Source organism: Atractosteus spatula, chromosome 8 (assembly GCF_055471065.1).
Source record: "Atractosteus spatula isolate fAtrSpa1 chromosome 8, fAtrSpa1.hap1, whole genome shotgun sequence".
Lineage (NCBI taxonomy): Eukaryota > Metazoa > Chordata > Actinopteri > Semionotiformes > Lepisosteidae > Atractosteus > Atractosteus spatula.
In genome coordinates this window covers 50412934-50439604 of record NC_142713.1, presented here as the reverse complement: position 1 = coordinate 50439604, position 26671 = coordinate 50412934, and the positions used below count along the sequence as shown (strand labels likewise).

The 26671-nt window shown below is 37.2% G+C and overlaps 1 protein-coding gene across 2 annotated transcripts in view; it reads right to left on the bottom strand.

Moving 5' to 3' along the window:
- exoc4 (exocyst complex component 4) overlaps positions 1-26671 on the bottom strand; it is a 217901-nt gene that overhangs the window by 36791 nt on the left and 154439 nt on the right. The window contains exons 12-13 of one of the 2 annotated variants that reach the window (XM_088923436.1): positions 9563-9699; positions 4754-4912 (exon numbers count right to left, since the gene is read on the bottom strand). In XM_088923436.1, coding sequence (XP_088779562.1) covers positions 4754-4912; positions 9563-9699 — 296 coding nt within the window. The remainder of the gene's footprint in view (positions 1-4753; positions 4913-9562; positions 9700-26671) is intronic. The other variant, XM_088923437.1, reaches the window with a different exon arrangement.

Sequence of the window (26671 nt, the reverse complement as noted above, 5' to 3'; positions counted from 1 at the left end):
TACAAACAGCTGTCAAACTGCAATTCCTTCCATTGTGCCAGCTACTCATTCAGTATACAACTTCTCCAAAGAATTGTATATTAAAAGAAGCCTGTTCAGTAGAGTATGGATCCACAATACAATGAAAATCTGTATGAGACTTTATTTAGTTTCCTGCAGTTCCTTACACATAATACCCATCCTTTCAGAGCTTAATTCTGGACCAGCCAAAATTAATCAATTATGGACTGAACTCAGTACTAAACAGGCTAGACTGTAACCATTCTCATGTTCTTATCATTACATGTTTCCTTGGAGCCAAGGTAGCTTAAGTAAGTTACCATTCTCTCTTCCTCTCACTTTTTTGAGGCTGTCAGCTTACAGAGATTCTAGAGAGTCAGCTACTCATGCTTCTCTTAAGATAGACAGCAGCCCTCTGAAAGAATTGAAAACCTTCCTACAAAAGATTTCCCAATATCCTGGAAGATGAAATGCCAGTAGAATGTGGATTTTTATTGGAAACAGTTTATAAACCAAGTGAAACATCCTTTAAAACACAAGGATGAAAAAATGTGAACCAAAATAAAATAAATGCTACTTACACAACCATGTACTGTATAGTACTTTTTCTGCAGAAGCAGCAGTTGGACGGACTGTACTGTCGCTGGTCCCCTACTGTACTTCCTTTGCCTTCCTGCAAATTGTTCACATCAGCTTCCATAACAACTGTATTACTACGGTAGAAGAAGGCTCCACGGCCCAAACGTTGCGTTTTCTTTCTTCTTTTTTTCAGCATGGAATAAACCTATTACTTGTTCCTTTGCAGCCTACGCATGCTGATGCAGCTACCCACCTGAATTACTATGGTAGATGCTTACTGTCTCTCTAGCAGCTTCTAATGATTGTAAACTGGTGTGCACCTGAGCTATCCACATACTTTTGTGGTTCATTTAAAAAAAAAGATGTTACTGTTCCACTCATGTGAACTCCTGATTATAATTTCTATAAGACAATGGTTTACTGCTAGCTTACCTTTCTTAGGAGTGTTTAAGATTTACTGGTGTATGCATAATTTCAACTTCCATATGTATCGTAAGTAAAAACATAATGAGAGGAGCTCAAATGCTCCATCTAGCTTATTGGGTTGCTAGTAGCTACTGTACTGTAAGTTAAGCAGTCTGGGGATTTCCTCCAATCTTTTCTTTAAGAAATGTCAGAGTATCAGCTTTGACAACAAGGCTGGGTAGCTTGCTCTAGACTACCACGTACATCTTGTTCTCATTTTTAAAATGCACTTCCCTGTAGCTTCTGAATAAATCCAATTGTTTGTGTAAAATATTAGATGACAGCCCATCAATCCATCCGTCTTGGTTTTGGTTTTAGTACCGGTTAATATACAGTATGTATTTATGACATTAAGCAATGCAGGCTATCTTTACTGTACATTCAATTGTTACCACACAAAATTAAAGCTCTCTCTGTAGCAGCAAAAGGACTTTGTATGACTAACATGATCTGATCTGTTTTCAGCTACACAATGAAGAAGTTTAGTATGAGGCAATAATACTATTCAGAACAATTCATTTTAGCAGAGCGCTAACTGTTTTCCCTCTCTTTGAACAAAAGCTATTTTTTATTGCCTTTTTATGAACTGAGTCTCTCACTCGTGCATCATGAATATTGGATTCTCAGCAGTTATTTTCAGTCAGTGCTTCTACTCTTAAGAAATATTGAAAGACCAATCTATTTGCCTTACACAACGTGAATACTGTTCAATACTAGGAATACCAGGAATAAAGTGTTTCATTTTTCATTTCAGCTCTATTTTTCTCAATCAGTATCAGTTCACAGAAACTGGCACTCTAAAATGTCTCTCTCAAAGAGATGAATTTGAATGGCCTCCACTGTTTAAAATATATTGATCTAAAAATTGATTTTCAGAAGTTTTGCCAAAAGCTAAAGCTTTCTACTACTGGCTATTTTATTCAAAACGAGAGCTATCATGAACAATCTTCCTTCTTAACTGTACAAAGACATAACTAGATAGCCAATTTCCTGCTTGGAGCCTTCTTACTCAAAAGAACATTATTTTACTCAGAGGTGAGTATTACTCTGATGCTGCTCTAAATACTATTTGAAATGACATCAGCAATGCAGTCCAATGAATTGTCTGTAATTATTCTCCTTAAAATACCTGGCACTTTGTATTGGAAAATATATTACATTAATACTGTCATGTGATCCATCTTGTCTTCATTTTAACCCCTTAAGGCTTCTGAGTAACAGTAAATAACAGCGTAATTCTCCTTCTGATCTAAAGGGGACAGCTCTAGCCATCAGTATCTGTCTAGATTTAGCCCAGAACTTCTCCATTAATGGACTTCATTAGGAAAACAGTTCATTTAGAGCCCTATAAAATGCCCCCGTAAATGGTTATAATTCTTACAGCACACATCAGCTCTCTGCTGCTGAAGAATCTAATTAGCACTGAAGTTCAAGACTGGGTGTGCACAGCAATCAGATCTATGGAAGATTGTTAAATGAAGCGCAGATTTAAAAAGAACAAGCATTCTCTTCTGTGGAAAAGTGTAAAGAATAAAACAAAAATAGGAATTGCTTTCTGTACATTTCATTTAAAGAAGATTGATAAAAAAAGAGGAGATTGTAAAAAAAATAACACAATAAAATCAGTTTTAATTGAACTCTTTTTCTTCTTTTATTAGAAAATGTCAAAAAATATATTTTTCTGGTTGCACAGTTTGGTGTTAAGAATAACTGAACTATGAGGTAACTGTTGAGTTCGTTCTCAGTCAGGAGGTGTTTCATTTATAAAACCCACAAAGAAACATAAGTTCAAAGATGGTCACTATCATTCTGAATTAATGGCTAACGTTTACAGATACTGCATTACTTTTTAGCAGCTGCTATTGGAAGCTTTATGCTGTAATGAATTAGTAAATTAGATGAGCATTATCCCCACAAGACAAATAAGGCCCTGTGTCTATATTCAAAGGTAGTGTCTGTAGAATATAGCCTGTTAACAACCTGTGAAGGTCATACACCATATTGTAGGTTACAGGAAAGAAAAGGCAGTGAGTGTTAGAAAGCAAACTTGCAGACATTAGTCTCCAAATGAAACCCAATGAGCAAAGATATAGTAAGGAAGCTGCAAGTTTTTACACCAAAAAAGATCTGGGGAGTTTTGGATGCCTCCATCTATTGAGTACGAATTCCTTATTTTGCTTGCAATCTCGAGTATATAGTGTAGATGCTGATTTTACATCTCCTTAATAAGATTAAATTAACCATATAGGAAAATGTCTTTATGTCTTTTTAAATGTTACTTTTTTGGTATTGATTTATTTTCATAACTTAGCCCGGTGAAGTGAATCCATTTTTAACAATAAACCCGACTTACAGGAATTGATGTGTTTTTTAAATCCACATTGACCGATGTACCGTTTTTTGACATTAGTTGATTCTGTTCCCCTCCCTTAAGATTCAATGACAGAATACGTTGGAAGCCCCTTAATCTTATTTTTAACAAGAAATGCCTCATGACAAAGAAGCACTGATAAAAGGATTTAGGTAGTGACACCACTTCATTTAACCTGCAACCTCTTAGAGAACAGTGCTATGTGACCCACAGCAAGACGTCAAATTAATCATATTTAGCTTTGTTTGTATGGGTACAGCCAAAGGGAATTTCCATTTAGCCGGTTGATGTACAGAGGAATTGAAAAGTCATTCTGAAGGAGATATGTAAGTCATGGGCATTCACATATTTTAAATAAATCATAGTGCTGAAACCTCTTGACAATCACAGGGGGATTCTATTCAGATTCATATTTATGCTTAAATAGTTATTATATCCTGTGTTCTCCCTTTTATCCGGGAGTGTTTTTAAAGTGATACATAACCTTCAGCAGTTTTACGCTTTACAGGCTATCAAATGTCCAATCAATTTTTATGTTTCTTAATTGAAAGAGATCACCTGTGAGGCCTTTGGATATCAGGGTTTGATTGCCTGAGCTGACACAACCTAGACAAATGGGTGCACTGGGGATGTCTCATAAAAGGCTGCCTGAAATCTAGCCTGAGAGTCATAGAGGACCCCGAGAAAGGAGTTTTATTGTGAAAACTCTTGCTGGACGAAGGCCCTCACAGCTTGAAGGATCCAGGCAGTAGTAGGATGGAATAGGGGGAAGCTAACCTGCAGTATGAGTTCACAGTCCAGGGAAAATGCCAGTGGTCAAGCCTCCAGATAAGTGCCATTTAACACAATCAGGAAGCACAGTCTGAAATCAATCTGCTTTAATGATTAATAAACATTGGATTATCTTACCAAATCGCACAGTGATGGAATCTCCTGGACTTTTGCCATCGTGAGTAGAGAGAGAATGAAGAAATCCCTTGTTGCAAAAATACTCCCTTTTCAATTAACTCCTGCAGCAGCCCATGGGTTTTCTGTTTGTTCCTCTCAGTAAGATAAGATCACTTTATTGGCCGTATACAATTTATTGTATTAGGAATTTGTCTTTTCACATACCCCAACTTGCTCTCCATGAGACACACAGACAGGGAGAGAAGCTGGGGTCAGACTGCAGGGTCAGCCATTTATACAGCGCCCCTGGAGCAGCTGGGTTAAGGGCCTTGCTCAGGAGCCCAACAGAGTAGGATTCCTCTGCCGGCCATGGGATACGAACCGGCAACCTTCCAGCCACAGGCGCAGATCCTCAGCCACAGAGCCACCACACCACACAAGTACACTCACCTTGTGAAGTCCTCCTCATCCTCCCTCTTCTGTCTCAGCTGTCTAGGCTGTGCCATGCTGGCCCAGTTGGGGAGGGACTGGAGCAGCCTGCTGATGTCCTCATCCTTGGCCCACGACGCACTGATTGTCAGCTTCTCCTCAGATTGAACTATACCCCTGCTTACAAAACAACAAGCAGGAAACCTTATGTCACTGCAACGGAGAGAAGCAGTACAATTCATTTTCACAGAAGACGATCACTAGAATACCATTGTTGTTTTAGAAGCTGTGTTAGAATTTTTTGACTGGTGTGCTTATTGTAGATATTGTCTACTAATGGTTGTGAATTACAAGGCGTAACACTTTATATTAACAGATTAGGACTTATTAGGACGCATATCTGATTAGGACACCACATTTTACAACATTTTTCTAAACATTAAAAAAAGGGAGTTGCCGATGAATCATCAATAAAGAGTATATTTCAAACCACAATAAAACTACCAAGTACACGATAACGTGCACAACCTCAACAAGTTAAATCACTAAAGAGGCAAAGTTTTAAAGTATCCATATTGCCACATCGTTTGTGATGCAGAACGAGGTAACAAAACTTCCAGTGATACACAGTGGCCCTAAAACATTGTAAACATGCTTTTGACCAAGTGAATTTTGCTACTATATTAATAGTAATTATTTTCATGAAAATGACACATACTGTACAAGGCGACATCTTTTAAGACATTTTTTCTAAGTATTGCAAAAAAAGAGCAAACTGCCAACCAACTAAAATACTCTCATAATAATTAACATTGTTCGGAGACCATGTTTCTCATTCGTTTACAGCAACTAGTGAGCAGGAAGGGCTGCTTTCATGCCATAAATCACACAAACTCTCGCTCTCGTCCGTGGCGAGACCAGTGGTTTCTCACTTGTCTGTGACAACACGGCAATCGTAATGTACTTTCACAAAATTCACGATTTTACACTCAATTCCAAATTTTTCAAATTTTGCAATACCATAAAATCAATTTATTTTGTTACTGAGATTTAATAACAGGTCTGAGAAATTAGGACTGCAGTTCCCCTTTAAGTCATTAAAAGCCTCACATCTGCTCACGCCAGTCACTAGATACAGTATGCATGCTTAAAATGTGTGATCAATGCATGACTACTCCCTGTAACACCGCAAGAACAAACTTCATCTCCCGAGACTCACAGCCACATGTTCTGCACCAGGAATAAGCTAGAATGATGAGCTAAGTTTTTCTGATTCTAGATTTATTACCACCCTTCATAATAAAAGTGCAATTATATATGTGCATATACTAGTAACATCATCACAGAATTCTTTACCTTTTTGGATTGAAACCATGATTTAACTCTTTCGATTTCCATCATCAGACATCTCAGCATCCTTTTTGGACACTCATCTGCCCAAAGCAGTTGGCACTCAGCATTCAGTGTCAGCCAGCTGTAACTGGCAACATTAACTGGCATTGCGGTAACAGGCTTTATTGTAGCCCGGCCTGATGTTCACACAGCGAACACACAATTATGAATGAAAAACAAAACTCCTTAAAACTTCACTGATGATGTAATCACGTACTGTAGGTTTTGCAAACTTGAAAACTGGCCATGGAGATGCATGTAAATAGGATTCTGACGCTCGAAATACAACATTAATTTTCTCATTTCCTGTCTGCCAACACACAACAAATATCCTTGTTTGTTCGTTGCACTGTTCACAAAGGGGGCATCTGTGAGGCTATTTGCTGAAGGTCTCCTGGGAAGCTGTACATGGGGAGAACACCTGGTCAGGTGACTGTGCACTGGTATGATAAACCCCCTGGCAACAGAAGAGCAGAGGTTCTCCATCTGCGCCACCTGCTTTGGAGTAAACAAACGACTTTTTCCTCTTTTTTTTTTGTGGTTCAGTCCTACGGAACAAATGCTGAACGTTCCAAGAAATTAATACCTGCCCCCCTTTCAAGAAATCATTCGCACTTTTCGGCGCAATGCTTACAAATATAAAAGCACAATCCAAAACAAATTCACAAAAATATTTATAGTCCTCCTCAATCAATCCTTAATGACACTCGGTGGGAAAAATATTGTTTACTATGACTACAACAAAAGATGCTAGCTGGTAAATTATTTAACATTCCTAGCTCAAAAGCAAGTATTTAGGGTAATTTCAAAGGCAATTAATTCCTGTGGTTAAAATTAACTATAGTATAATTTTCAATTTTGTAAATGCAATGGCAACACTGGAAGCAAGAGGAAAAACTAAGAGCTGTATACTATATGTACTTGCAGTGCTCTTTGACTACACAACATGGGTCAATAAGAGCACCGATATTAAACATATGAACAAGGAAAAAATTGTGTACTTTCAGTACAAAATTTAAACAACTGATTATCAGGTTGATGCCTTTATTTCAAGCGACTATCATCTGTACACATGTATACAGCAGGGCTTTTACTGAAGCAATCTAAGTGAAGTCACTTGCTCAAGGGGACAAGATCAGCATCCTAGCTGGGATCTGAACCCAATATCTCCCAGCTGCGAGTGCAGAATCCTGACCACTACTCCATACTGCAGCACTATATAAACTACAGTCAATTTCAGCACGGAGAATTGTGAATTTCTTTCTCTGCAAAAAAAAAGACCTACTGTAATATTTTTTCTCACAGTGCCTTAACATTAATTAACAAAGACTAAGAATGAGCGTATCAGTGAGGGGGTGTGTATGAGGTGGGAAATGATTATTATTATGCCCAAAGTGTGTCTGAAGAAATACAATTTTTTTTTCACAAATCTAAATGAATAGGAAGGTTAAACATACTGCTCAGTAATTCTTGACCAATATCTCCAAAATACAATTTTAAGAAAATATTTTAGAATGAATTGTTGCTGTTCAATTACAAACGATAGATGCCGCAAAACATTTACATCTTAATTCTGCCAGGACAAAAGGTACTGTATGCTTACAGGCTCTCCTTATCAACTCAACAAATGTTGATAGTTGATAGTCCAGGACGTACTCACATTAGTCAGGTTTGCAGTGCTAGGAATGTTTTGCTTCGTCCTTGTATCCATTCACTTCTTTCCTGATCTAATGGTATAAGGCTAATGCAAGCTTTTGACATGTGCAAGACTGATTATTGTAATGCAGTGCAGTTTTGATTTTCTAAACATTCTTAACAAGCTGCAGCAGGTTCAGAACACAGCTGCTCAGATGTTAACTAAATTAAACTAAAATGCATGAGCATACTGTATATCGCATGTCTCAGCTTCCTGGCACCTGCTCCCTGTGGATTTAAAAAAAAAATCAGAATACTGCAGCTCACCTTTAAGGACTTGAGTGGTTTGGTTCCTGACTACCTGAGTGAACTGTTAACTCCCCACACACCTGCACACCGTTTGTGATCTTCAGACTCCAACTTCCTTTCAATTCCCAAAACAAGACTCCGACACAGTTTTATTTCTCAGAGGCTGTGGAATGATCTCCCAGGCCTTGACTCTTTCAAATTCTGTCATATAACACTTTTATACTGTAATTTTCAAATCTGTGTAATTTATATAAACCTAAACCCTTTTGTTCTATTTTAAAAGGCCTTCACATGAAATATCTGTCTAAAATATTACGTAATAAAAAGGGGAACAATCAGTTTGTTGAGCCTATATGGTAATAAATTATTTCATTTATTAAAAAAAATGGCAATGTGGCATTTTGCATATTATTTTGTCTCAGATGCTGATTTCTACATCTTCTTTAATCAGGTGCAGGTTTACAATTATCATTTCATTTCAAGCAAAGTTAATATTAATCAAAAAAGATCTACTAGCCAGCATAACCAGAAGACATTGCTTAATAGATTTACACAAGAGTTTGCTCTTCCCTGAATTATGACCACACAGCTCCCAGTATGACACTTAGATACACCCATATTTTACCCTTAAGGCAAATTTATTAAGGCATGGAGAAATTCTAAAAGCAAATTTTCATCATACATTATATTTGGAGAAGCTGATGTCTAATTTTTGATCAGTTAAATACAGAAGAGTAACTTTAATTAAACATGAGCAAGATTTACTTCAGACCTAGCAAAAGACAATGTTTGCATAAGGATGTTAAACTGGCTTTTTTTATTTCTTGCTTGATTGTTAGTACACAAGTGTAGCCAAATGGAACATTTGCCACAAATGGAGCCCCCCAAATTAATCTTAAGGCGCAGCTAAGCAAAAGGGTGAAATGAGTGGCGCTGGTCCGAAGAAGACACAGCGTGAGATCAGACAACGGGAGGTGATGTGGCAGCCATTGTAAGTGGAAAGTGGACAGTCCAGAGACAGGCAAAAAAGTATCAAGCCAGTGAGGCATTAAAATGAGCCGGAACATCCAATCACAAACCACTACCTTCTGATATTTTATACATTTTTTGTTAGTGTAAATGTCTCTTGCTATTACTGTCCATAACCTTATGTGGGATTACAGACTACTATAACAAAACTCAAGTACAGTAAATCTAAATATCTCGAAATATCTTACACTGACTTCAAAGTTCCATCCCATCCCTTTTCTAACCATTTTATCGAATATAGGGTCACAGAGGAGCCCAAGACTACCCCAGAGAAACTGAGAAATATCTTGCAGTAAGAAGGCATGGTGTCTCATGCTTATCTACAGCGAGATCAAAAGTAATAAGAAAATTTTCTTTTTATTTTTTAGAATTCAAAATATCTTAACAGCCTTATGAAACTAGTATAATATACTTTGGGATATCATTTTTGACGACAGCCAAGCAACTGCAGTTCAGTAATATTACCTGTATGCAGTGTTGCAGATCTCCTTGTACTCCTTCAGCTTGTCACACACCATCTCGAGAAACTGGTTGGAGTAAGCACTCAAGTCATGCATCAGATTCATTAAATCCTGGATAGATTTCTCCACTACCACTGTGCTCTGCAAAAAAAAGGAAGAACAAAGAAAAACGCACGAAATGGAATTAAAAAAAGAATTGTTGAAATCACAACACATCACAAATAAGCAAGGAGTTCCAGTCCTACAGGTTAATTGCAGGTGGAAGGTACATTTCGAGACACTGAAGTAGTAGATGGATAAATGTAATATCTGTCTTCTCCAAACAATAAGGAACTGATTTGTATTGCATATCGAGGGTCAACTAAATCAGCACCCTGGGATTAAAAACATCCATGTCTGTTTTTGTAAGGAAAATATACAGTACAGTAGTAATTAAAAAAGCAGCAGGTATCTCAACCAGAGAGGTTATTCCATGCAGAAAAAAGAAAGGTCTGTATCATGTGGACCAGTCTTAAACAATCCACAAAACAATGAGATAATCTAACCTTCGTGCCCTAAACCTTCAACCGGTACACTTAGAGAAGCATTTCTTTAATTACAGTTGTGAGAAAAAGTTTGTAAACTTAATTTATCTGGTTTTCTGCATAAATGGCTCCTAAAATGTGATCTGATCTTCATCTAAGTCATAATAATAAATAAAGATAGTCCTATTTAACAAACAACACACACAACATTTTACATTGTCATATCTTTATTGAACAAATGGTTTAAACAATCAAGGTAATTGATGGAAAACATATGTGAACCTCTAGGATATTGACATTTTGAAAAGAGGGTAATTGGAGTCACGTACTCCAATCAATGAGTCAGGTGTTCCAATCAATTCAGGTGTGGGTTTGATCTGCCCTGCCATATAAAAAAAATCACACAATTTTGGTTACCTGCTCTTCACAACAGAATTCTGTTGAAGTGCAATACAGCCTGATCAAAAGAGATTTCAGAGGATCTCAGAAGAAGAGTTGTTGAAGTTCATAAGACTGGAAAGGGTTACAAAAGGATTTCTAAAGACTTGGGCCTCCATCAGTCTGCAGTCAGGCAGATAGTTTACAAATGGAAGAAATTCAGCACTGTAGCTACTCTCCCTAGAAGTGGGCGTCCTACAAAGATAAGTGCAAGGGCACCTCAAACAGGTGACAAAGAACCCTAGGGTGACAGCTAAGGATCTGCAGGCTTTGCTGCCTCAGGGCCTGGACGGCTTGCAATCATTGAGGGACCAATGAATTCCAAGTTGTACCAGGAAATTCTACAGCAGAATGTCAGGGCGTCTGTCTGTGATCTAAAACTCAAAAGAAGTTGGGTCATGCAACATGACAGTGATCCAAAACACAGGGGTAAATCAACAACAGAGTGGCAAAAAACAGAAGAAATTCCATATCTCAGAATGGCCAAATCAGAGTCCTGACTTCTGAAATACTGTGGTATGATCTGAAGCAGGCCGTTCAACCAAGACATCCCAAAAACATACATGAAATGAAACAGTTTTGTACAGAGGAATGGGCCAAAACACCTCTTATCCACTGTGCAGGTCTGATCAGCAGCTACAGAAAGCATTTGGTTGAGGTTATTGCCAATAAAGGGGGCTCCACTAGTTATTAAATATAAGGCATCACATACTTTTTCCCCATCAATGACCTTGATTGTTTAAACCATTTGTTCAATAAAGATATGGCAATGTAAAATGTTGTGTGTGTTGTTTGGTAAATAAGACTGTCTTTATTACTATGACTTAGATGAAGATCAGATCACATTTTAGGAGCCATTCATGCAGGATAATTCCTAAGAGCTCACAAACGTTTTCTCACAGCAGTATATGTGAAACTAAGCTTCCATTTTTTGCTTCCGTGGTGTATTCACGTTACATTTTTCTTATGGCAAACAATAAAAGCAATAACATCCTTTTTTAAGGAAGTATGAACCAAAAGGCTGCACGATTTTGCATTCCCTTCTGGAATTAAAAGAAAAATTGCTGCAAGGAAAAAAAGTGAGAATGCATTTAACAAAAATTGCTGTTAAAGTTTTGTTATTGAGACTAAACCATTTCCATGTGGGATTAGGAAATTGAGTGTAACCCCTTAATAGTGACAAATCAAGATCTAGAGGTTGGCTTGGAACACCTTCTGTGAACAATACATCTTCTCACATCCCACAGTGTCATGTGGAATACTTGCATGAGAAAATAGCTTTTCAGACGATAGCCTTTATATTTTTTATTACTCAATGGAGATGCTGATGTCTGTTATTGAGCTGCTCAGACATGATCCGCCTACATTCAGTTTTAAGACTACTTATCACTGGGTTCTTAACATCTATCACCAGTATAGACGACATGCTACAGTGGGTGACCCATAGTTTTAACTCTAAATCACAGCTCTGTTCCCTTATCACTGAAACTAATTAAAATGATATTATGAAAAGAATATGCTATATTCAGGTGGGATGAAACATTCCCTGAGGATATGCTGCCCATATTGCAAACAATTTCTTTACTTATTTCTATGTAGGCTATATAAAGACAGTAATGCAGCTGATACTTTCACATTTCAAAACAAAAGATGAAAAAAAATAATGTCTCATTGATGATTGGTGGAAAATAAGTCAGTGAAGCAACTTAACTTCATGCAGTGCTTAAATCTTATTACAAATTCAAATGGAACCTGAATGCTACATTAACACTAATGGGGTTTCCACCAAACGTCTTCAAAAGGAGTTAAGAGACGTATTTTTCAGGAGCTTTATTTCCCTGTGATCATGCGTTTGCTTGTATATAATGATCTAAATGGAAGCAAACAGTCCCGATATCAGAAATAGGATATACAGTCTATCAAAAAGACATGCCATACTATAAAAGTTCAGTCCAAAACATTTAAAAGGAAATCACACAAAAAAATTAATGTGCTACATGAATATCAGTCTTAAATAAAAATACAAAAAGGACCCCACCACAAAGAAAGGCACAAAGTGTACGTGAAAGGCAGAAATAAGACTTTTCACAGAATTTTTAATTGTGTCAACTGAACTTGATTGTTTCTTTCTACCTCATCAGACAAGCAAGAAATGTGATTGTTAGGAGGATACATGAATATGAAAGGGATTTTTATTTACATCTCCAAGGCAGTTCTCTGTCCTGGCCAAGAGCCGTTAAATCCTTAGTGAAAACAGCCTTTGAAACATCACTCATTCTGGCTTGCCGCAATGACAGGGTGTATTCAGCAGAGGGCTCCAATGACCCATGATGGGGCGCCATTCATTAGAGAGAAGTCGCAAATATATAAATCAGCGTCACAGGCGGAACTGCTGGACTGCACTGCTGTCTCCTGTGAGGGGTAGCAAACTCTACACAAACCTCTCCTGCTCTGTGCTCTGCGTAATAATCAATTATGGTGCCAGGTCTTCATGTGATCCACCCCAGCTCCTAGTAAGAAGACTGGGGTTTCATGCACACTAGGCTTGTGACAGCTTAAACTGCTGTGGAGCCACTAGAGTCTGAAAGGGCAGCCAAATTCTTAGACACAGCAAGAGAGATGTATGTGGAGTCATATAGACAGAATCCTAACTAGGGATGTTCCTTAAATCTTGATTTGTCGTACAGTACGTTTAGAATCTTCTTACGATTTGGCAGAACCCAGGATTCGGGGATTTCCCTGACACATGCTTTACCGTGTTGCATTATTTCTCTTTTCAAAATGAAATATGTGCTTAGCTTTTAACTTCTGAAGTCAAACATGACTGAAGGTCACAGGTGAAAAGCATTACACGGAAACACCTTTGGGGAAAAGCTACTCCACTGAAAGGAAAAAAACAACAACAATCTTTCAACAACCAAAATAATGAATGGGAAGAGTCGGATACTCTACTAAAATCAAACCTGCGGGACTCTGAAATAATCTTAAGGAGTAGCAACTTGTGTACATCTCATTACTGTACCTTCACATGTATGTGTATTTACCTAGATTTTTAAGGATATGCAGCAGAAAATATAATATACACATAGGGATTTTTTGGGATTAACTACAGTATATTTCTTTATAGATTAACACAATAATGTAGCCATCGGCCAAGCTTTGTACTTTCAACCATGACATTTTAGAAAACACAAAGCTCCACAAAATCATAACATTTAAATCAGCAGGTAATAAGTTTCTAAAGAGAACTGGGAATAAAGCAAAGTAATACATAGATTTATGGACAAGAACATTCTATTGCTTTGTTCCTCTGTATCTTCAGCTGCAGCAGGTGGAATAGCTAAAGCTGACACCTGTCTTAACTACTCTGAAAAGAAGTGTACCTCTGTGATAGCAACCTAAGAAAACCGTGTTCCTGCCAAGCACAATCAAGAGCTTGGAACCTACTGAGTGACAGTCCCTGTATCACAAGCAGGCCTGCGTCCGCTGCATCCTTCAATAACAGACCTTCTCAGAGTTAAGGAGGACTTCTGTCTAAAAAATCCTAAAAATATTCGTTTCCTTTTCAAAACGTTGTCTTTGTCATCAATCCTGGTTTCGCTTAAGAGCCGATTTGTTTACTGAACTACCAATCGCTTTATTTTCCTGACACACAGAACTGAGAAAAGCTTCAGTTGATGACACAATTATGAGTGATAAAGATGAAGACATTTTTCTTTTATTAAAACATCTGTTTTGTTTAAAATGGATGAAAGGACACAGCTGGTATGATGAACACATACAGGCTATGTAAAAATCATATGTATTTATTGTATACTCTTAAACTGTACATCCAATTATATTCATATTAGCAAATGTCTTTTTGCTTTCTATTTTTTAATACACCCTAACAATACTAAAATGGCAAAACGCCAAAACTTTGGTATGAAGACGTGTCACTGTAGCTTTCCTGTGCAGCTGCTTGCTAGCACAGAGAATAGAGACCAGCTACAGGATGTACAGTAGTCCTAAATTTTTGTTTACCCCAAACCATTGTTTGATATTTCAGCCAGATATCCGAAAAGAAATGCATATTTCTATACCCATCAAATTGAAATTTCTAACACGTAACATAAGGGACAGATAAGAATTTGTTGTGTACTTCGAAGTGACAGAGAAAAACACAGAATTTAGCAATGAACCAAATGTGCTACTTGTGTCACAAAAACAATGGAAAAAAAAACTCATCTGTGCCCTTAAAAACAACTGAAAGGTAGCATTTGTGGTTCTTTACAGCTACAACTAAAAAGTCAACTCCCAATCACACAGATTAGGCTTGGGGCACCTGAGGGCATCACTGTTGCGCCCAGACAGCCTTCCTGATCAATTCTCTCTCCTGTCCAACTGCTTTGCCCTTTTAAAACAGACCCCCTCTTGACTTTGACCCCCAACCCCGACTCAATGCACAGCCTAAATGTCAGTTCCCACCATTGTACCTACACTGACAATTCCAATAGCAAATGAAAAATCAAACCATAAAAAACAGAGGACAACCTCACATGCAATCTCTTCAATTATTCACCTTTCACCAGAGCTTCACTTCCACATCAGACAGACACATGCAGCGGTCTACAGAGACCAGTCACACTTCAACAGTTCTGCCTCTACTTGACTAATAATATAAACCAAGAACCCACTGTGCTATAGTCCTTTGTACAAAAATAATTACTTTTAATTGATTACAGATCACAGTGGTCAGCTGGACATTGTAGTGCAGTTGCTTTGTCAGCCGGGCACGTGAGTGTTCTTCTTTCGGGAACTCTTTAATAAACCGGCAGAGACATCAAAATATTCCAAATGTAAAAAAAGCCTTTTTTTTTCTATGACACATGTCAGGAAAAATATGAAACTTTCTGGGTAAAATGTACATATCTGACACCAATTGTCAAGATCTATCACCTAATTGTGATATTTCTAAGGTCAGGAATGAACTGCAGGCACTGTCGGCTCAACTCCATTTCAACTCCATTTCTCTGTTTTGTCTCTGTTTGTCTCTGTTTTTGATGAGAAAGACAATGGCAGATGCTGGAATGCAACAAATCATGTTCTCAGGCTAGAGCTCTTCAGTGAGATTAATACAGCTCTGCACACTAACTTCTGAGTCAAGGATAACGTACAAGTCTCACCAATGAGATTAATGCAACAGTGTACTATAACTTCTGATTCAAGAATAAAGTACAAGTCTCACCAATGAGATTAATGCGACTGTGCACTATACGTTCCGATTAAAGAATAAAGCACAGGTTTCACAAATGTGATTAATGCTACTGTGTGTTATAACTTCTGATTCAAGGATAAAGCACAAGTTTCACCAATGTGATTGATGCTACTGTGAGTTATACTGTAACTTCTGATTCAAGGATAAAGTACATGTATCACCAATGGGATTCATGCAACAGTGTACAATACCTTTCGCTTAAAAGATAAAGCACAAGTTTCACAAATGTGATTAATGCTACTGTGTGTTATAACTTCTGATTCAAGGATAAAGCACAAGTTTCACCAATGAGATTAATGCAACTGTGTACTATAACGTCTGATTCAAGGATAAAGTACAAGTCTCACCAATGGGATTCATGCGACAGTGCACAATACCTTCCGATTAAAAGATAAAGCACAAGTTTCACCAATGTGATTAATGTTATTGAACGTTTTAACAACTAATTCAAGGATACAAGTCTCACCAATGAGATTAATGGAACTGTGGACTGTAACTTCTGATTCAAGAATGCAAGTCTCACCAACGAAAGAGATACTACAGTAAGTCCTGGAAAGGGTTTTTTTAAGTAGGTCTGGGTTATAGGATTTTCAGAATGAATATAATTTGGTCTCAGTTTGTACAGTACATGCTCATTAACATTTCATACCAACATAACCAATATGTTAAAAATGATGTCAATGTCTGGCTTCTGGCATCATTCTGATTTCATTTAACAGGCTGAAAACCCCCGTTGTCCACTTTTATATTCTTGGATAACCTGAGCTCAGTATCTTTAGAAACAAGTGACAATGTAAACAATGTATCTCAAGTATACTGTATTATCCTCATGACAAATGCTCTGGAACAATACATTCTTGTCTAATTTTGGACATTTAACATACCCATTTGTCTTTCCTGAGAAATCATTAAAATGTAATCAAGCCAAGAACTGAGAGAAAAACACAGCTGAAAGCCATTTATACTATAAAAAGCACCATCTCTTCCTTCTGCCTTATTTAAATGCCAAAAGCGACCAAATTCACACCAAGGTCTCGGAGACTTCTCTTAACTGTGTAGTCCATTCTTTATTAAGAACGATCTTGCTGGGTTAAAGTGGTCTGCTAATCAAGACTATCATCTTAAAATAGCTTACAGTAAATTACAACTTTACCACAGCAATTTTTATATAAAAGCTCTTCACTGTATTGTGATAAAGCCAATAATATGTTGTCATTATATACAGCAGGCCTATATTTATAAACTAGGAACATGACTGGAAGTTTTTATCCTTTCATGTACTATATATATATAGATCACATCCATGTTGCTCTTTGAACAAGCAGAAAGCAATATGGGATTATCCATGTTTGTCTCCTTGACCCCCAGAGGGATGATATCAAAGCATGGTTTTGAGGCACTCTTGTATCTATACAAAATGCTTTTTTCTGTTGCTGCTGAGTGGTGGTAGAGCTACAAAGTCTCACTCATGTTTGGCCATGTCTGCGCTGGAAAAAAGGCATCTGAATTATAACCTCAACTGTTCAAATCAGTTAACCAATACGCTTCAATAAAATACATTATGTCAAAAAAGAATGGGGAGCGTACATTAATGTGAAAAATGTGCATGCTTTTCCTGTTAATTTAAATAGGTTTGTGGAAGAGCCAGTGGTGAACAGGAATTTTACTGTTCTTATCAGCTTCCTCACATGCACCTAACCATACAAAAAAAAAACATTTAAGCTTTAATGTCTAATCTGGTCTCTTGCTGCATACGGTATGAATACTCCAATTGATTTACAAATAAAATGAATGGAGTTTGTATTAGTTTTGAATGCAAAGGCACTGACTTAATTCAAGAAATCATCAAAGACAAATCACAGAACCTACCTATAGCTGATTGCTTTTATTTTGCATACCCTGTGCCTCGTTTTGCAAAGCATGAAGACTTCCAACATAGAACAAAGCCAGACTGCAAACCTTGTACTACAGTGGAAGCCTCATGTGTGCTGTTTCATGCAGTTCAAAATACTTTAAAAACTTTAAGCAGCCTACAACATTTAGGTAATATTTACTTATTAGTGTTAACTTTTATTATGAATTTTAATGGTGTGAATTGTCATCAAGAGCATGATTTGCATGATCATGTGTTACGGTTTTGAGATTTTTAGTCCAACAAAAACTCCAATAAGAATGCATGGTGCCTAGCCTTCCTTTTTGCATTTCAGATATGATGATTTTCAGTATACCTGATGTTTGGGCTAATAAATGACTAGATGTAAGTTGTCGTCTTTAATTTCGCATTGAAAATGACTTTTTTCAAAATATGGGAAAAAATCAATGTGTCAATAAATAAATCTTTTGTTAGGCAGAATCTGAGAGATTTACTAATTTTATTCTTTCCCCTTTAAGAGAGAGACAATCTTGTGTTTTCACCTAACTGTCCCTCACTGCCATACCTGTGGAACTCTTTATTAATTTTGCCCTGAAGAGCTTAATAAGATGTCTGAAAATCTGTGCTGATTACGTAGTTTTTACCCCAGCAATTCAAAATATGGCCAACTACATGTTATGATCAATATCACAGACCACTAAAAAGAATACTGGTTGGATCTTCCCAATTTTCAAAAGGTATACAAAACACAAGCCCTTTAGACTCTCCTTATTCTGCACTGCATAATCATTGCTATTAGATTAGATTGCTGTCATATTAGTACTTTGCAGGCATAACCTTAAATGGCAAGAGTCTAGCCCCATACAAGCAGGCAATTATTTAGAGAAAGTATTTGATTCATTGCACTGGAAAAGTTATTTTTAGCATTTTGATTAAGAAAAATGTTGAGCTACTGCAGGAGATCCAACATACCCTACTAAAAACGAAGATTAGCATGTTGCAATCCTAAAAGACTAATTGAAATAGTTCTCAATATGTAAACATATTTAATATTTAATTACTTTCTTTCACAACAGTCCATTTGAAACTATAGAAAGTACATGTGGTATTTAAAAAATAAAGTGGTTCTCCAAATAACAATGTATGGAAAAATAATTTGCCGTTATTATCGTTTTTTTTGCATATATCACATACTGTACATGCCCAAGAGATGGAACAGAGTGCAGCTCTTTACTAAAGTGTAGTGGGAGAATAGAACAAGCTGCCCAGCCATGTTCCTGAAGATGTACCCTGGATTCTTTCAAGAAAAAGCTGAACAAGCATAGAAGAGCCAAATGACCTCTTCTCATTTATAATCATTCTTATGGGGGAAAAAACAAAAACAGCAACACTTACTTTAACTTACAAGTTTACAGAAAACATAAAAAATGTTTTAATGGCATTTTAGATCTAACAGTGAAGAGCAGACACAGCATCTTTGTATGAGACTCCAGAAAGGAAAATCAACGATCAAAGCGCACTTTTTAGCATTATAGGTGCCATAAAAATGAATACCCAAATAAAGAAGAGCACAGATACATTTGTACTGATTCCTCCCAGGATCCCAGAAGAAAACAACCCTCTTCACCTCCTCAAATCGGAAGATTGATGCCTTGATTGCAAGCTCTGCAGTGGATAGTATGTGGTTACTGCGGTTCAGACCCACCAATGAAATGGGTCACATGCTTCCTCATTAATTTTCATCGAGTCCATCACAGCTGGGTGAGGACACTTAACCTCTGCGATATGCTGGCTGTTACGCCACATCACTTTAAGCATGATGCAGGGCGTTTTGGCTAGTGACAGCCAGTGCTCAATCTTAACGAACATTACATGTGGCCATCGGTTTTCCTTGCTCATTTTAACCAATTTCTTCATCAATCAAGCATAAAGTACAACTAAGCACTAGCAAGATGGACCGTACTAGAAGCTAGCTTCTAATTAATCAAAGTCAGTGCCACAGTATGTGCCTAAATGCATAGCACTGAGATGCACCGAGGGCACATACATTTTAAAAACCCAAAACATAATACTTTAATGAAGGTACTGGAGGTCAGAATTCCTAACTCTTTCAACAGGATTAGCACTGTTCCGGGTGCTGTTGGAAGTATTAGGGAAAAGCATAGGTTCCTATTTCTGATCTGATATGATCTGCTGCCTTTAATTTTTTGTTTAAACTTTTTGAAACTTTTGCAGAATGTCACTTTCTAGGAATGTACAACACAGAAGCTTTAACCAAAAAAACCTTAAAAAATATTGTAAAGACCGTTGTAATTCCATACAGTGCAAGAACCTAAGCACATAATCTAAGCATTTCCTGATGACATAAATGTGCTAACATTGATCTACACACACAATACACAAACTAGTGGCAAGCGTATCTTAGATATGATACATTTACAATATCATGTACACACAGAATGGATGAATAAAGTACCTAATACACAGCAATATATTAAATAAATATTATATGAGTTAAGATTATTTCATTATTTTTTATTTAATTACTCAACACATAAACTTTATTAATATACAAAGCTTTAGCTTCATTAATATAGAAATGATTATTTAGTTAAGCTGCAACTGAATGAAAAATGCACAGAAACTAGTTTCTGTCTGAAAGAACAATAAATATGTTTTCAATCTGCCTCGCATACAGAACTGAGCTGTCATGCTGAAACAAACAACCTTTCATTTATGTGTATAACATACCTTTATCTTTTGTAACTGTATTTCCTGACCTATGACTTTCGAGCAAGTAACTGTCACAGAAGCAAAATGAATCACAAAAAATAAATGAGGAAACAGATTAAACAGTTCAATCATCTGTGCTTTTGTTAAAATTCAAAATCTAAGCAAGGGACAAAAATGTACAACTATGTCTGAAAAGCTACTTATTTACCCTATGAAAAACATGTTACTGTACATCCATACTGTGCATCAAAACTATACAAAGAAAATTTCACATGTAATAAAATAAAGTGTAGCACTATATATAGTATACTGTATATGGTAGTAGTTCAGGTGGGTAGCTGCGTCAGCATGCGTAGGCTGCAAAGGAACAAGTAATAGGTTTATTCCATGCTGAAAAAAAGAAGAAAGAGAACACAACGTTTCGGCCGTGGAGCCTTCTTCAGGTGCGAGAGACACCTGACACCTGAAGAAGGCTCCACGGCCGAAACGTTGTGTTCTCTTTCTTCTTTTTTTCAGCATGGAATAAACCTATTACTTGTTCCTTTGTAGTATACTGTATATGCAGGTGCTTTAGAAATTTGACAGTGATACCTGGTTAGCAATGGCTAAGAATACTTTATTAGTATATTACAGAAAAGCCAGATAGCAAAGGACTTTTTTATTTTGCCACTCTTCTTCTAACAGATGGACAAAGACAACTGAGATGGAATCGTGTAAACACTGCCCTGACATTAATTTCCAGAATCGCTTCAGTATTCTGTTCCACAACATAATGTGCAATGTTACACCTCTTAATTGTTCACAGTTCCCCTGGGAACTCATCTCCATACTTTGTTTTATTAGGATCTAGCTAACAGGAGGCTGAAAGTTATGACTGATGCACTGACATTTTTGCTATTTCTGAAATGCTGCCTAAAGGTATTGCTTAACTGATTTACCAGATCATGTATGAGGATGAGGAGAAATTTTTTTGAGTCAGTAACCCCCCCCAGCAAGACCTCCCAAACACACACACTAGTACAGAAAAAATGAATCCATATGGATGTAATGGACCAAAGCAATGAACAAAAAATCTCTGTGCACTGGGCTATGAGATATACATCCATTAGCACGATTGTAATGTTTCCTAGCTCACAATAACCCAGTTGTACCCTGCAGAGTAGTAGAAGATGAAGATTTATCATTTTGTACATTGTTTCTAAGCTTTCTAAATCAACTTTAAAATATTATATTATAAATATAAAATATAAATATAATATTATATATATTCATTTTTCAGGTGTGCTACCACATCTTCACTTTGTATCTGTATTAATTGTTACTGCTAGAAAGAAAGGTTTCAGTCGGATTAAAATGATATATTCTTCAACCAGTGGCGATGGAAGAAAGAAGTAACACAAGTTTGTGGTAAGGCAACTATGTGCACTTTCCTGTCCACATCGAATTAAACATAAAATTAGAAAAACATAAATATACATGCCCCATTACTGTACAAAAATAAGACAAAATAAGTAATGTTACATGGCTGCAACAGAAACAGTACTGAAACAGAAATACACCCTTCTAAGACGCACATTTAATAAATAACTTTGCCACAAATAAAAATCAAACAATATCTGTGTGGGTATGAATAAGCTTTCATATTTAGAATACCTTCAAACCTACCCCCTGTGTAACAGATTTATACATTATGTGCCTATGGCTGTCCCAATATTGTTGCTGTGTTATGAGCATATCTTTCTGTGCGGAAAAACATCTGAATTTGTCACTTATCCCTTCAAAAAGCTGTTCCCCAGTGCTACGCGATCGAATGAAAGTAATTCCTATCAATATTTCCTCGGGTTTTCAGCCTGCTTGGTTGTGGTTGGGAAAGAGAAAGGCTAATTTAACAGCTTTTCCTGGATGCCTGTGGTAAGGCAGAGCCACACGGGAGCTGACAAGAGGAGAATGGAAAACACATCATGCCCTCTCAGTGTTATCTCATCTGCCAATTATACTCCCAGTCTGTTTAAAAACTGGCAGCGCTAAGGTGGAAGTACGTGGGGCACAATTTAACACCGCTGATGTTAAGCCCCAAACACTAGATAATTTCCACATAAAACATCTTGGCAGTGTAGGCCTCTGCAAGATTGTCATATTAATCCAAATCCTACTCGTGCCATTTAACAGCCTTCTTTTGGTATTGATTTGATGAATTGATCATTGCCGCCGCAAGTCAAGACGTACCCCTATAAATCCATAATCTTTTACCCCATCATCTTTAATGCAAAATTAAATTTCGACCTACAGCAGAACACCGCATGAAAACATTCAGATATTAGCAGAACAGTACAAATCCTTGTCGGGATTCCGCAGTGTACGTCTGCATGGAATGAAAATGACACACTGAACAGCTGAACACAACAGAGTTCATACGTGAATACTACTGCACGTGGAGATGTGGATATTCTCCTTCGAGACCAAAATTAGAAGAACATGAATTACAGTTAAAGGTAAAAAAAAGGATAATTATTACCTTTTTCCATCTATCCATTTTTTATCCAACACAGGGTTGCAGGGCAGCCAGAGCCTATCCTGGCAAAGGATAAGGCAGGGAGCAAGACAGAGTACAAGGATGGCACACATAGACACAAACAGAGACACACAGACAATCAAACCAGGGCCAGCTTATTCAGAAAGCCAATTCACCCTACCGGTAGGTTTTTGGACTGTGGGGGAAATCGGAGAACCTGGAGAAAACCCAAGTGAACACAGGCAGATCACACAAACTCCACAGAGACAGCATCCCAGGTTCAGAATTAAATCCAGGACCCTCGCACTACAAGGCACCAACACTAACCACTGTGCCACCCGCTTGGTTTTCAATGTGAAAATAAGTGACAAGCCTTTTTACTTTCACTATGGTTTCTGCATTTTCTCAAGACATTCAACAGAGGCTATGGTGTGAAAGGTATTTAAATCCCACTAGCCCTTGATTCATTCAGTCTTATACACAAGAACATTGGGACTTATTTCTTTTTTCCTTTAATATACAGTACCTAAGGATCAGTACAAAAGGAAAGAATGGCTGAGGTTGAAATTAGATATCCCTCTTAGTCCTCTGATACACCTGAATCAGCGCTTTTGGGTTAAAAAACGCAATTACTATCTGCTCTACCCCTAGCTATACCCCAGGTGAATTCCAGCTGCTTACAAGCTACCAGAGAAAGAGGAGGATTGATTCAATCTGCAAATTTTGATTTCTTTTTAATTGTCCAATACTTCCTATTCTTCCGGCAAAGAATGAGAATGCAGCCGAAATGATTGGTTAATGCACATGCTGGACATGCAATTACTTTGCAGACTGAAAATTAATGCTTATATTTTTTCAAAGACATACAGTACAACAGTCACCAACAATAGACTACCAAGATTCTCATTTCTTTCAGCTCAAAAAATGTAAGGAATGTAAAAAACAAATAGTCATTATACCTGTAATTCCTAAAAAGACATAAGTAATTATCTACTAATGCTAAAATGCAAGCAACATAATAAAAAGGTAGGTAATGCATATCTTTTACGTGTTTCCAATTCTACAGTTTCACAAAAAAATACAAAATGGAATGTGAACCCCAATAATTTGCTTTCAGCTTTTTAAAAATAAATTTCATGAATACTATACCATGATGCAGTTGAGCCTAAGACCAAAGAAGATAGGTTAAAAGCCTTAAGGAGAGCTACAGTATATGTCAAAGTAGAAACTGCAGACTATGCAACTGTTCAGGGGCACAAGTCAATCAAAAATGTTCTGTGGGGAAGTTTTTACACAAAATTTGCAGGTGAATGGCAGTTACACTCATTTTCTTTAGAAAAATTCGTCCCCCCAGGAAAATACTGATTGGCCTATGTCTTCAGTGTCCATTAAGCTAAGAAGCCATGAAATATGAAAAATGCTCAAAGCAGAGAAAAAGGCAGAAGTGTGTTAACACAAATAGTAACACCCAGTTCTTTAAAAAAAGAGAGTCTACTCCTATCGCGGGCTGCAAACAATCCCAGCTAAAAAAATTAACAACAATATACATAGACTTCAAAATAATGCTAGTTTTTGGAAAAGGGTTCCACAACCATAAAAGGTTTAAAACCCCTTAAGGAGCACTGTACTTTTCTAACTTCGTAGATATGATCTTATAGTGAACCGAATTACCAAATCCTCATGTTACTGTGTCCTTGATTCATTCCTTAATAATACTGATACTATCATGTTATAAGTTTGTTTTGTCTGTATTGTTTGGAAGCCTGTAATAGAAACACCTGCAGTTCAGTGTGTATCTGGGATTAGTCCATTACCCTTGTCATGCCAGGAATGATCTGGATTCTGGTATAGTTAATAAGCCAAATTTGCAGCAAGACAGCAAAATAGGAAGATTAGCAAACACTGTAGAGACAGCAAATAAAACGTGAAAGAATTTACTTACAATTTGATATTGTGTAAATTATCGAACTGTGACAGGCTACAAGAGCTAAACCTTTTTAGTCTTGATCAAAGAAGTTAACAAGGATACAAGATATTAAAATCTTAAATGCACTAACAGGTTATAGGGATGCAAGAAGTCACAGCTCAGCCCAGTGAAGTTTTAAAATAAATGTATTAACAGATGGGTCCTTCTGGATTGAATTGCAATATTATAAATACAACCATTTAGGTTCAAAAGTCTAGATAGGATCCTCAATGCTACTAACTACCAAAAGGGTTAGATGAGCTGAATGGCCTATCCTTATCTGTAAATATTTATCTTCTTATGCCTGTGGAGTCCTTAGGAGAAGGAAGGAAACTGGGGACACTGCGGAGTAGCCTCAGGTGGACTTTGGAAAAGAGGGTGCTCTTCCTATATGCTTAGTACTGATGCAGAGTGGAACTGTCAGCTGACAGTGGCCAGGCTAATTAAAGCCCAAAGTTCATTCAAGGGCAAAGATTCTGCCTTTTCAAATTTTTGAACCCATGAGAGCACTTTTAAGCATTGCAATAATAAATCACCAGCAACAACAGCAGCAGCAACTGAGCAGGAGGAAACATGGAATATGTTAGACAGCACGAGCTCCTCAAAGAAAAAAACTCATATGCTTCAATCCTACCAATGATCCTGGAAGCAATAGAAAACATTGCCATGTTATCATCACAACCTTGCCAACTTCAAAAAAGGTTGTCAACGGGATTTTAGAATATTTTGGGGGGAAAAGGTGATTAGATATTAACAACTTACCAACTGCAGGGAACTGCCAAAATAAAGGGAACACTGAATAAATAAGGGAAACACAGTATATTGAAAGCAGGAGCTTGCACACAGGTGTGGTTTCTGAGTTAATTAAGCATCCCATCATGCTTAGGGTCATGTATAAAAATGCTGAGCAGGTCCAGATGCCTTTTTTCGGCTACCATGGCTTGAAGAAGAGATCTCAGTGAACTCTGAGATAGGTGTAATTGGTGGCAGGAGTTTCAGTGACTAAGGCTGCTTAACTTCCTGATGTTTCACAATAATCGAGAAGCAAGGCAAAACAGATGAGCATCTCCGAATCAGTACACCACCAATGTCAAATTAAAGCATGAGCAGGCAGTTTCATCGAGCACAGCCCATGGAGAACTTCAAGGAGAGAGATACTATGGTCACATTGTAGTGCATAAACCCTTAATTACACCTAAAAATGCTCTTTTCCTAATAAAGTGTTGCAAAGAGCACAGGCAGTGGATAAGACAATTTATGTTGGTGTTTCCTTCATTTTGGCAGTCACCTGTATTATAGCAACTAGATGAAAGGGAAAATATAATACTCCCCTGTTTTAAGTACAATTCAGTTCATCACCTGAATCTTTCTCAGGACTCACTCAGATTAATTCATGTTCACACTACAAGAAACTACAAGAAAAGTGGCAAAACTTTTCTTTTCTGTGGCTGTACATAAGTCAGCATTCAATGAATATGCTTCATTTTCTGTTAACCATAAAATGTACATTCATCAGAGTATAAGGCACATTAAATACTCTATTGAGCTGCTATTTTAAGTGGTAATAGTAAGCCAGTAGATGGGACGCTTCCAGTTGAATTTTCCACACCAATGATTAAATATGGTGACAGCACTGTAGGAGGTGACATTGGTGTACTGAGAACCTGACTATCTAGTCATTAAAGATTCCCCAGTGCAAGAATACGGGTGTTATCCCTGGGGTCCTAGCTAAATTCCACTCCCACTCATGCTCAATCTAGCCTTCCACAATTTCATTTAATTCTATTTCTGAAGTAATTTCTCACTGTTG